The 12,749-nt window shown below is 41.1% G+C and overlaps 1 protein-coding gene across 1 annotated transcript in view; it reads left to right on the forward strand.

Annotated features, from left to right (window-relative positions):
* Window positions 1-12,749, forward strand: part of NEK11 (NIMA related kinase 11) — a 188,005-nt gene that overhangs the window by 93,210 nt on the left and 82,046 nt on the right. Inside the window, exons 10-12 of the mRNA XM_081802014.1 lie at window positions 840-959; window positions 3,310-3,403; window positions 7,224-7,341. Coding sequence (XP_081658140.1) covers window positions 840-959; window positions 3,310-3,403; window positions 7,224-7,341 — 332 coding nt within the window. The remainder of the gene's footprint in view (window positions 1-839; window positions 960-3,309; window positions 3,404-7,223; window positions 7,342-12,749) is intronic.

Here is a 12,749-nt window from a genome sequence, read left to right on the forward strand (position 1 = left end):
GAGGCTCTTAAATAACAATTTTAACTAATATTCTGTGGGGTGCTTGGCACTGTTATAAGCACTTTACATGAATTAACTAATTTAAACTCACAAGAACCCTATGAATTAGGTACTATTATTTTATAATTATTATTTTTTTAATGATCATAGGGAGCTTAAATAACTTGCCCAAGGACATATACATGTAACCTGGGAGCTAGTATTCAAACCCAGACAATGTTATTAACCTGTGTGATAACCACTGTGCCATGCTTACCTGCTGTATGAAGCATAGAATATACAACATATTCAACAAAATTTAACTATTACAAGACTACTGTTTGGGTTACTTTGATGTGTCAGACACTGTACATACATTGTTTCATATAATACTAAAGCCTGTTCTTTACAGATGAGAAAATGGAGCTTCAGAGAGGTTCAGTAACTTGCCCAAGGCTACAGAACTAATGCGTGGTACAGATGGGGTTCAAACCCTGCCTAATTCCAAAGATTAAATCCTATCCGCAGGGTTGAATTAGTCCGCCAGTCCATTTACTCCTTGATGTCCAAGACCCTAATTTGTCTTACATTATGAAAACCAGTCATAGGCCATGAAATGAGCAGAAATTTGGAAAGTACCTAATTTGCTTTTAAACAAAAGTCTAATTTGAAAAATATTACCAATTAACCACAGTCCTGGTTGGCTCATTACCTACCCTGAGTTTATTAGTTTTTGCCTGGTCTGTCTCGAGATGCTTTCCCCTTCTCAGTAGTGTAATGATACTTCTGTAAAATATTTATTTAATTTTTCTGAGCATGTTTGGGATGAGTTGCATGTGGGGGATCTTTATTATTTATAGGCAAAAAAAGATCCACCTGCAGACTCTGCGGGCACTGTCTGAAGTGCAGAAAATGACACCAAGAGAAAGGATGCGGCTGAGGAAGCTCCAGGCAGCTGATGAGAAAGCCCAGAAGCTGAAGTAAGCTGTCTTTCCTTAAGGTACCTGTGCTCTGGCCACTTCCCAGGGCTCTGAAGAAATTGACTGGAGAAAAGCAGAAGCAAAAACAAGAAAGCAAAATGCACATATGCATTATATATTTCTTTGTTTCTTCACTCACTCGTCCCCATAGATGGTTATCGGATGCCAGCCACTATTAATGTCAGGCCTTCAGTCTTGTGTGCAAAGAAAGATTGAATGTCAGGGAGGTTTTTAATGATGAAAACATAGAGTCAGCCTCCAAATGAAGCCTTGTTACTGCTGACACAACCTGTATATACCCCGGTGAGAGGATGAAAAGAGTGGCTTCACTGTGGGTCCTCATTCCCCAGATGTTTGCTGTACCCCCTCTGCCAGGAGACCTAGCTGGTCTATAGCGAGAAGAATGTACCGGCAGGAAATTGTGGGCTTTAGAAAGTAGACTGGAAGCAGCTCTGCTCTGTCAAGTGAAGCCCTTTGCTCTGGGCAACCCTGCTGGTAATTCAAGTATTTACAGGAAAAGGGGAGATTCCAAAGAGCCCTAGACTCCCAGTTTCTCAAAGACAGATTTTTCAGTTGGTAGGTTATCCAGTCTCCTAATTTTTCTTCTTTCTTTCTCTGCCAACTTTTTGGTAGCTTAGAAGCCCCAACTAAGAACTAGAGAGACAGAAAAGACCTGAAACTCAAATCTGTTCATTTTGTGACCTTGGTAATGTATCTGAAAAAGAATTTGGAGGTATTCTTTTACTTACAGTGCATGCCATTTGGAACCAAGTAAGAATCTGTGAGACTACTTCTTTCCCCTTAACACATGCTTTCTGTAATCAATGTGGAAAAAGATTTCTGTCAAAGTGCACCATGGGCAGTCCTGTGCTGGTAAATGTTTAACAACCACCACCTCTGGGGTTGTGGGGCTGGGGGGTGTAAATGTTTCCGCAATGGCTAATTTCAAGCTATCAATGTGATATCATCAAATGTTCAGTTAGAAGATAAGTACACAGTCTGCTCTTGGGAACAAGTACAAGCTGGTTTCTGCAAACCACTGCACCACTCAGTGTGGGTTTGACTGAGAAAATAAATTTACATAAATTGCGTGAGCCATTGTATCAACTAACACTCCTGGATCTATTTCTGAGGCCTCAGGAATAGCAATATTTCTGGGGTACCATGACTCTTGTCATTGAGGGTTTAAAAGGAAAATTAAATCTGACAGGAACAAATCAAAAAGGCAATTTAATAAATTACATGCACATTACAAATTATATTTCAGATTAAAACTTTTTTATACACAAAGAAAGTCATAGATCTTCCACATGACATTCAATATGTTTATTATTTAAAGGCAATGGTTATAAATAAAGTTTGGTCTTAATTTTATGAATGAATTGCTTTGGAATTGTTTTTGATCATTATTTCTAGAATTTGAGCCACAGTCATGTGTTTTAGCTAGTAAACAACTCTATTGTCAGAAGGGATGTAATGTACCCACTTTATAAACAAAATTTGACTACAGGGATATTCAGTGACTTTTCAAAAAAATCTAAATCTATATTAGCACACAAGTAATCACAAGAACTCAAATCTTTCTTCCAGTTTAGTAGCAGGTCTATGACATTTACCTCTTCTCTACTAGACAAAACACCTTCTCTACCTCTACCTCTTCCCAAAACAAAATGTGTTGGAGAAAAATTCCCCTTCACAGTGGCTCTCAAGTTCTTTCGATAAATTCTTTGAAATCTAGCTCTCTTCTCCTTGTTTGTGGGTTTATTCATCCTGAGAGCAGTAATCGAGTTATTAGTACGTGTTGGGCATGGTCTGGGTGTTGGTGACACCCCCTCCCCCCCGCCATCACAGAGAATGCGCAGGGGTCCAGACTGCCTTCTTTTGCCTCAGAGTCCCACAGATCCTCACGAGGAATCTGACATGGTAAGAATTCTGTGTTTTTAATATGTGTCAACCCCTAGTTAGAAACTGGGATTTTTTTCTGGAATGTTCAAGGACCCCTGCTTCTAAGAAATGTTATCCCCAGAAATTAGAAATTGAGAAGTACAGACATGCTAATATTTTGTTTTATAAAACCTAAATAACTTTATTCTTGAAGTTGCCATATGGCAAATGTGTGTATATCTAATTTTGAATTGCAGTGATGCGTTTTAGGGGTTCTAAGGATGGATAAGGAGCCAGAGCATCATCATGTGTGCTTTAAAAGAGAATCCAGTGAGTGCTACACCGCATTTACCTTGATGAGGGAGAGACCCGTTGCCTGTTGAAACAGGGATCACACTTACCTGCAGAATATAGATATGGCTTTAGCAAAATGCAGCTGTTTTCTACACTCACTTTAAATTTGCAGGAAGCTTGCAGAAGAAAAATATGAAGAAAATAACAAAAGAATGCAAGAGTTGAGATCTCGGAACTCTGAGCAGCTAACTGTTGATATACTCCATGTAAGTGCTCTCTTGTTTTAAATGTTACATCAGACCTTTAATTGCTTAGATTCATCGCATTCATGTGGCCAGTCAGGTAGGAAAAGGGACATAGGGGGAAAAAAGAGCATCCAGACCAATTTTGCCTGATTTAGGGTGGAGGTACTGGGGTTCATTTTAGCATACAGACCAATGGTTAGTGATGACAGTAATTCAGAGCAGCTGTACTTAGAGATGGATCAGTAGATTGATCCAAAAACATCAAGTGCCTACTGTGTACAAGAAAACTCAATCAGCATGGAATGAACAATTGATGAGTAAAATTATGACTGCAGAACAAATGTGTGTATATCTAATTTTGAATTTCAGCTGTGCTATTTTTGCATTATCTCTTAATCCATTGTTCTCTTTCTGTCTTATTTTTTGTTCTTTCCCTTTTTATTTTCTGTCTCCCATCTATATCATTGTGCATTGTGTTAATAACCCCTTTCGAACTCTGAATAATTACCTTAGATGTCCAATAATAAATAGGGTTGCGGAGTCACATGAAATGGACCCTGAATCATATCCTCAGCATCCCAAGCCCCTGAATAGCAAATACCATTTTCTCTAATGGTTAAAAACATCTTCATGAGCCGTGGTGTAGGCTCTGATACTTTTCTTTTTTTTTTTTTTAAGATTTTATTTATTTATTTATTTATTTTATTCTTATGTTAATAGGCTCTGATACTTAAGGAAGTCTTTCTTCAGGATCATATTTGGACAATAGACATCAACCCCAACTTCCTAGCTCTTCTGGTAAAAGCAACATGGGAAGGAGTCATTTTTATGGAGAACTTTAGGTCTCAAATTCTGGTTGTTCATTCACTGGGGATCTCTGTACCTGAGGGAGATTATTTTTCTTTGGCAGGAAGAGCCAAGCCCCCCTGAGGCTGTGGGGCTGATCTCTGAAGTCTGGGGACACTCATTCTGCTGTAGTTCAGTGAACAGAGAGCTCCAAACCCTGGGGCATTGCAGGAGCCCCCAGCAAAGCTCACTTGCAGCCAGGTAGAGCTTAGGGTCACTTGTTTTCTGCCTCCATCTGAGAGGTAACCCATCTTTCTCAATTATTTAGTGGTTGTGAGTGTTGTCGATTTCTGTAAACCCAAAGTTGGACCAGATGGGGGGGTCCCGCCTTCTCTGACCTTAAGAGTATCTCTTTCTTGGACCCTTTAGCAGATAATGTGGGGACACTGGTGACATGTGCTCAATCCCACTTGCCCCCCTCTCTGCTCATCTCCCACCCCGTTAAGTAAAGCCAGCTGTGGGATCTGTTGTGGGTCCCAGAGACATGGAAGATGGGATCATTCCCACTCATAGAACCTGGTGAATGGAAATGCTTGGCTCTTGCAGACAATATCCTCTAGCTGGTTCAGTCTTGCAGACAGGGTTGCTCAGCAACCCTCCCAACCCTCCCAACCCCCCCCGCCCCCCCCCCGTATCTTGCCCTGTTTTATGCAATGATATCAGCCACTTCCATCTGGCCCCTCATTAGCATCCCACCTTCTCACTTTCAAATGTCACTTTCTCTTTAGGAAAATCCTCTTTGACCTCACAGGTCCACAATCGACTGGCTCTTCTCTAAATTCTTATAGCTTACAGCAATGCCTGTCAAACTTCAAAATTCACCCAAATCACCTATTGGTTTTGTTAAAAGGCAGATTCTGATTTGGCTGGTCTGGGGTGGGGCTTGGGATGCTGAATTTTTAACAAGCTCCCTGGTGATTCTGAGGCTGCTCATCCAGGACCACACTCTGATTAATAATGGACAGGAATTGAGGCTCTTGAAAGCCATTCACTTTCAGATGTAGGAAGACCGGGAAAAGCCACCGATTAACAGGCTTTCTTATAGACTCTTTGGGAAAAAAACATTTCATGGGAATGGAAGTAAAGGAAAAGTGACCTGGGCTTTCTTGTTCGCCCCAGGAGAAGGATGAAGAGAGGAGGCTAGGCAGGGAAGAGACACGGTTAATCATATTCACAGGCACAGAGTGAGGCAGGTTTAATGATATTCAAAGAACAAAGGAGAGAGGAAATGGGAAGCCAGACACTTTGCGGAGGGACTGAAGGGTTTTAAACATCTCAAGAAAAGGCATCAGTGAGCTGGAAAAGAGGAAATAAAATGTAAGAAAGAAATTGGATTAATCAGATGCAAGAAGCTAAAGAAAAACGTGAAGAGGAGTAAAGGAAGAAAGAGGAAAAGGCTCCTATCTCTGCTCATACACATATTTATGATTTAATTTCTTCCCGATTTCGCTGGGGCTCGGTTCTCTGGTTCTTGCTCCTTCTCTCTTGCCAGCTGATGCAAAGTGCTTTATATTTCAGAAGCAGTTGTATGAGATAAAATCAGAGTTAGGGGAGAAAATGGGCTGGCTCTGTCATTTCTTAAACATGTTATAAAAATTCTTTGAGGCATTTAGAATGGCTTGTTTTGTTTCTCAGACCCTAACAGGGCCTTTTATTTTGGCAGGCATTTTCTACTTGGCTGAATTTGGGCTTTGAAATCTGGCTTTGAAATCACCACCTAGTTGAACGTGGAATCATGTTAGGCACCATTTCTTTAAAGGGTGATAGCTTTAAAACAACTAGAATCCATAATACACTCGATAAGCCTGGTCTTTCTTTTATCTTTTGGCACTTGTAGTTGTGATGGTACCAAAACTGGGTTTCTGTGAGAAGTGTGTAACTGATCAGGTCTCCATATACGAAATAGTAAAGGGGATCAAAGATCAGAGCAAATCCTTTTTAAGAGAAGCAATTATAACAATTCTATCTGTTCTCTTCAAAGAGAACCTCAGCAAATCAAAGTCAATTGAAGGTCCAAATTCTTATTTTCCAATAATTTCTGAAGTAGAAGTGAAAACACACTTCATGTAATCTCTGTTCTTTGTTCTTAGAGTTGCGTGTGTGCTGTAGTGATCCTTTGAAATTTGAAACCAATTTCACCTCCTACAGCAATTATACAGTACAAAAACTGGACTTCCTAAAAAATATTTGATGACTGTATTTTCACAAATGCTGTATGTACCACAGTGTGGCATGGCTTTATTCGCTTATTCATTAAGATGAGTTTGAGCTTTCCCTTCTGTTTTTAATAAGAAGACCCTCTTGGTGTAGTTTTCCATGAAAGCCACTTACCAAGGAAAATAGGTCAGTTCGGCATTAGCTCTAGGTTGCAAACACACACACACACACAACAGAAAAAACCAAAATGATCTATTGAAATACCTACTGATATATTTGAGAAATTTAGCTTTTGCTTTTATCTGAAGTGTGAGTTCTTTCATGTGGCCTCGTAGATCTCTTTCTTTAGGAAGCTGGGGCACCGGAGCAGAATCACAGCACTGTTAAAGCTAGATGAGAACTTGGAAGTCATCCAGGCCAACAGCTCCACTTCTGAGATGAGGAACCTGAGCAGGGCTGGACTAGGGGGAGGTGGGTGTGGGACCCTGGATGCAGAATTACAGGGGTATTTGTTCTTAGCTGCAGATCACTCCTGCTCTTGCATGAGCCAGAAAGTGAATACCTCCTTCATTGTGCACCTGGGTATTCCTCCTGCCCCACCCTAGTGATGGCCCTGAAACGGATGCCATAGAAGGTTCAGGTCACCTGCTGAGTTGGTTCAAGGCTGCTTCTCTTCTCCCAGGCTGCCTTTCTGAAATTTGAAAGTGGTATCATGTTTAATGGAGAGGATTTGACAGATTTTTATTTCCAAATAGTCTTCTAAACAATATTGTTTCATTTGTAGTAATCCTGTTTCCTTCTATCAGCTTCTCACAAACTGTTAATTACCTTCCACAAGGAATTTGATGACCTGACTTCAGAGAACCTGCCTGAGTCTCAGCCCATTCCTTCTTTGGACCTTGACCCACTTGAGTCAAGTACAGAAGATCATGGTATGACTGACCTTGGAGATCATGGTATGAGTTTGCGTCAGTATTCGGAAGGGTTGGCACATGGGTTGGTGTGGCTGACCCTCTAGTAGGCCTGGGTGGCCTCTGAGAAAAGCCCTGGATGGATGTAACCACCTTCCATCAGTTTGCCAGAGCTGAGCTGGGACCAGGATAAAAAGCAGAGAAGCCAAGGGATTTGTCTGTTCTCTTCCATCTTCTTTGTAATAGATGAAGATGAGTTAGAAACTCACACCAGGTGAGAAACCTCTTCTACATGAGTTAAACAATATCATCATTAACTGACTCCAGAATAGTGTAGGACTACAAATGCCCTGAAGTACTGTTTCCCTCTTCTAGAAGTGATTTCCCTGGCCTTCATAAATTTAAAGTGAAAAAATGAAGTCAGGCTTTGGAAAATCAACTATATGGATTTGCAATCATTGCCAGAAGTGCTCAGAGCTGTGACTCAAATGGGAGAGAGAGAGCAGAGCTTAATGGTTGAAAACATGAATTTTGGAGTCAAAAGCTGCCCCTATGAGGGGGCAGCTTCATCTTTGTAGATCTCAGTTTCCTTATCTATGAAACAAGAATAATACCTCCTTTAGGAGTTGTTGTGAAAAGCAAATGAGAGTAGGCATGTGATGTGCTCTTGCCTCAGTGCCCAAAACACAGTAAGAGCCAAAGAAAGGGAAACAGTTTATGACCCCAGGAGGGAGGGTTCTGACCATGGGGGCCATCTCAGGCTTGTACCAGCCTCCCCAGTGCCTAGGACAAAGTGCCAGGAATAGTGTAGGCACTCAATAAATATTTCTTGAATAAATGAATGAATGATATGTTAGTCTGGCCCTCTGAGAAGCAGATGTCAAGATGGGAACAAAAGTGCAAGGATATTATTAGGGAAAATGTCTGCATTATAGGCATTAGGAAAGGAGCTGGAAAAGGCTGAACCATCAGACCATGATTCAAGTCATGTTCCAAATGAAAAGAGAGAGGTTTGGTGGATGTGTACTAGTCTGCTAGGCAAACAGAGGCAACCAAGACATCAGGAAGTCTTTAAGCAAAGTCAGCCATCAGGGGGGCTTGCCTTAGTATCCCTGCTGTACTTTAGCAGTGGTAGTAGCCTCTGAGAGAATACAGGGATGGATTCCAGAACACAGCCCTGGGGCCCTTGACCAATTATGCTCTTTGTAGTGGGAGGTCTTTGAGGTGTGTCCTCATGGCTGCACAATGGTGTAACAACTCTTTTGGGCAGTAGTTGAGTTCTCTTTGCAAACTGAGAGTGAAAGTAGTGAAATTTGGATTGACTGGTCATCTCAGCCCGAATTTGCATTTGATGTCTTCCTGACAGAGCTTTTAGAACTTGTGCTGCCTCCTTCACCTGTAAGGAAACTAGCACCTGAAGCTCTTTAGGTTGGCATTTGCCAACTTTTAAAATGGTGTTGTGTAGGGCGCCTGGGTGGCTCAGATGGTTAAGCGCCTGCCTTCGGCTCAGGTCATGATCCCAGGGTCCTGGGATCGAGTCCCGCATCGGGCTCCCGGCTCAGCGGAGAGCCTGCTTCTCCCTCTGACCCTCTCCCCTCTCATGCTGTTTCTCTCTCGCTCGCTCTCTAAAAAATAAATAAAATCTTTGAAAAAAAAAATAAAATAAAATGGTGTTGTGGAAGCCATCTGGTAACAGGTGTTATTGATAAACAAATATGTATATCAGATGGATTTGCATCTTAGAGCCTTTTTAGGTATTTCTTTAATATATTGTTATTTTCCAAAGGTAAAACTTAGAAGCACAGAAATATCCCACGGGTCTTTCTTTCCAAAAATATAAAACTGAGAGTTAGGCCATTGGGTAGCACTTGATATGGATGGCTTGTGCTTTGCTGTAAGGCAGAACCATCCCTGTGTATAAAGAGGAAGCCCCAGAACAGGATATTGAGTGGGTGGTCTAGGATCAAGAGGTCTGAGCCCAGCCTCTGGGTCTCAAGTAGAAAAGTACTTACTACTCATTTCATAATGAGAAACCAAAGACATTATGTAATTTGCTCAAGAACTCAAAAGTGCCTGCTTTCTAGAGGAGCACCCTTTCCATTTTCCCCAAAGTGTATGCATTTGGAGGTTGTGGGTAGGAGCAATAGATTCTCAAGAAGCAGACAAATGAGTTGGACTTTCAAAAGGCAGAGTCTTTGTGTGACTCTTTGCTAATTTTTGTGAACTGTAGTAGTCAAATTACTCCTAAGCTAGGCCTGACCACAGGCTGCACCTGCTACCAGGAGACTCACGCTGATGTCCTCCTTTGTCTTTTGTCATGGGGGTTTCAGCATGGTAGACCAGAAATTGATTTACCAGCCAAACTGGAAATGGTCAAATCTATTCCTTCGACCACCTTATTTATGCTATAAGGAAACACTACTTAGGTCTCCCATAATAAGCTGTCAGATCCAAAAAACACATTGTGGTTTTAGTCGGGCCAAATGCCTTGTAAAATACGTTAAACAATCCCCTTATTATTTTCTCCCTGTAAATTCATATTTTTCTAAATTGGAAAGGGAGACCTAGAACTATGAAAACATAACCTTTGGGTTGATGATTGATTGGACTTATGGGCCACTCCAAGATTATTAGTGATCATATAGCTGTATCATGAAATTTTGAGATATGACACTTTAATTTGTTGATGAATTCTGAAGTGGTTATTTTCCCCATTCTCTTTGCCTTTTAGAAGATTTGACTCCAAACTTTTAGCACCCAGGGGAAGTTTTTATTTATTTTTCATCTAGCATGTATATGTAAAATAAAATTACACAGTCTTTTTTTGAAGCTTCTACACCAAATGTTTAATCAGTCTTTGATGTTGAATTGGAAAATTCCCTCTGAGATGTGAGGAGTTAGTTGCAGAGAAAGAAAACAGAGTAAGATGTTATTTACATTTGATATGCATTTCGTTGACTACCGCTGATTTAATCTAGCCAAAGTCATGGATAACCATTATAATCAAATGAGAAAGCACAACTGGAACATTAAAGAAATTATCCCAATCCCTAACCCCTTACATGTGATACTGATGATTTCTCGCACATTAATTTCTGCCAGGAATTTCATTGCATTTAGCCTTATTTTCAGCAGCTCCCTGTTGAGTTGCAGAATAGGGTTTCTTGCAAAGCTGGAATAGCTTGAGGCTCATGAGCTTGGTGCGGACAGAGCATGGCTCTCAATCCACCTGTTCAGATGATAAAGCTTCACCAGCGTAGGCCTTGGCTGCCTGCCCATGGCCTGACCAGTTGTCACTTAAGTACCCTTTCAGCTACTCCTTGAGTAAGTCCCGAGCCCCTTCCCTGTGCTCAGAGAAAGCTCTGACCTCAGGGGGCGTTGTCCTTTGCTTGCCCATAGGAAGTCCACATGCCCTTTGTGGCTGTGGGCTGCTCTGTGACTTATGGTGTCCTCTCTTCCCTTTAAATGTCCAAGTGGAAATAAAGTGATTTGAACTCTGTTAGACAATGATATATTTTTACTGTTTTAATTTTAAAAATGAAAACACTGACTCTGCAATTCTACCTCTAGATAATTACCTAAGAGAAATGAAAGCATGGGGCGCCTGGGTGGCTCAGTCGTTAAGCGTCTGCCTTCGGCTCAGGTCATGATCCCAGGGTCCTGGGATCGAGCCCCACATCGGGCTCCCTGTTCTGTGGGAAGCCTGCTTCTCCCTCTCTCGCTCTCCCTGCTTGTGTTCCCTCTCTCGCTGTGTATCTGTCAAATAAATAAATAAAATCTTTAAAAAAAAAAAAGAAATGAAAGCATGTCTCCAAGACGATCTGTACACAAATGTTCTTAGCAGTTTTATTCATAGTACCAAAAATTAGAAATAAGTGTCAACCAATAGATGAATGGGTAAATAATAGTTTATCCATGCAATGTAATGCTTCTTGGCAATGAAAAGGAACAAAATATCAATACATACAACAATATGGATGAATATCAAAAATATTGTGCTGCGTGAGAGAGGCCACAAACAAAGGAGTTCATATTGAATGATTGCATTTCTGTGAAGTTCTAGAACCAGCAGTACTTATCTGTAGTGATAGCAATGAGGCCAGTGGTTGTCTGGGAATTAGGAATTGACTCAAAGGGCGTGAGGGAACCTTTTATGGTGATGGAAAAATTCGATACCTTGATTGTGGTGGTGGTTTGCCTTGATGTATATATTTAGGTTTTTTTTGTTGTTTGTTTTTTTTAAAGATTGTATTTATTTATTTGAGAGAGAGAATGAGACAGAGAGAGAGAGCATGAGATGGGGGAGGATCAGAGGGAGAAGCAGACTCCCTGCTGAGCAGGGAGCCTGATGCAGGACTCGATCCCGGGACTCCAGGATCATGACCTGAGCCGAAGGCAGTCGCTTAACCAACTGAGCCACTCAGGCGCCCCTGATGTATATATTTGTTAAAACTCACTGAGTTCTATGCTTTAAGTGAGTGCATTTTATTGTCTATCAATTATACCTCAATAAAGTTGATAAATAAAAAGAACTTTGCTAAGATATCCAGAAAAAAGAAGAAAGGAAAAAAAAACCATTAAGAGTAATGCCTCAGTCTGTGCTTTAGCTAATGGATGGACGAGAGAGACTCTGGTGAGGTCATGGAGAGAGAAGGCAACTGCGAAGATCTCTAGTATTACCTGGGACACAAAGTCCTTAGTCCAGATAATGATCATGGAGTTTTCTTCTAATGTCAACTGAGCAATATTGCCTTCCACAAGGAATGTTAACAGAGTTTTGGGGTCTTCTTTCCAGAGGAAAATTGGCTTAAAGATGAGGGCCTGGGATCCCTTAGCTCCTCTCTTCAGTCTTTATAGTTGGAGGTGTCACACTGGTGTGGCAGGAACCCATACCAGCAAGTCTCATAGGACCTCATGTCCTCTGAAAGCAGCCCGAACATACTAGAACAAAAAAATAACAGCCCGGACTCCAAAACCCAGCCCAGAGAAACTGGTAGAGCTGCCTGGCTCATTAGCCCTCAAAAAAGACGAAGTGCTGGGAGGTCACTTCTATGTTCCTAGATGTCCCATCACTCCTAGAGCTTTAGATGTCTTAAAGACTTCATTTCTAAATATAAATTGATGGTGGTTTTATTTCAGATTTGTCACAGATTCCACCGAGTTAAATTTGCGTTGCATGTAGTGTTTCCACCTGACTCTCGTATTTACACCCAGGAATAAAGACTCCTGCAGACACTCTAATTTCCTCCGCTCTAGAGGGTAATTAAAATGAATCTAATATTGAGTAAAGATGTGCTGAATCCCCACCCTGAGGCATTATTTAATAATTTAGACCATTCCTTCCATAGGAGAAGCTGGGTAGGTGCCTCTAACTGAAATTTAAAGGATTGTATCCAATTTGAAAACTTGAAGTGGATGCAGATTAACACCTGCCCCACCAGCCACTTCACCCT

This window comes from Leptonychotes weddellii, chromosome 1 (genome assembly GCF_054177405.1).
Source record: "Leptonychotes weddellii isolate Sample4059 chromosome 1, ASM5417740v2, whole genome shotgun sequence".
Classification (NCBI taxonomy): Eukaryota; Metazoa; Chordata; class Mammalia; order Carnivora; family Phocidae; genus Leptonychotes; species Leptonychotes weddellii.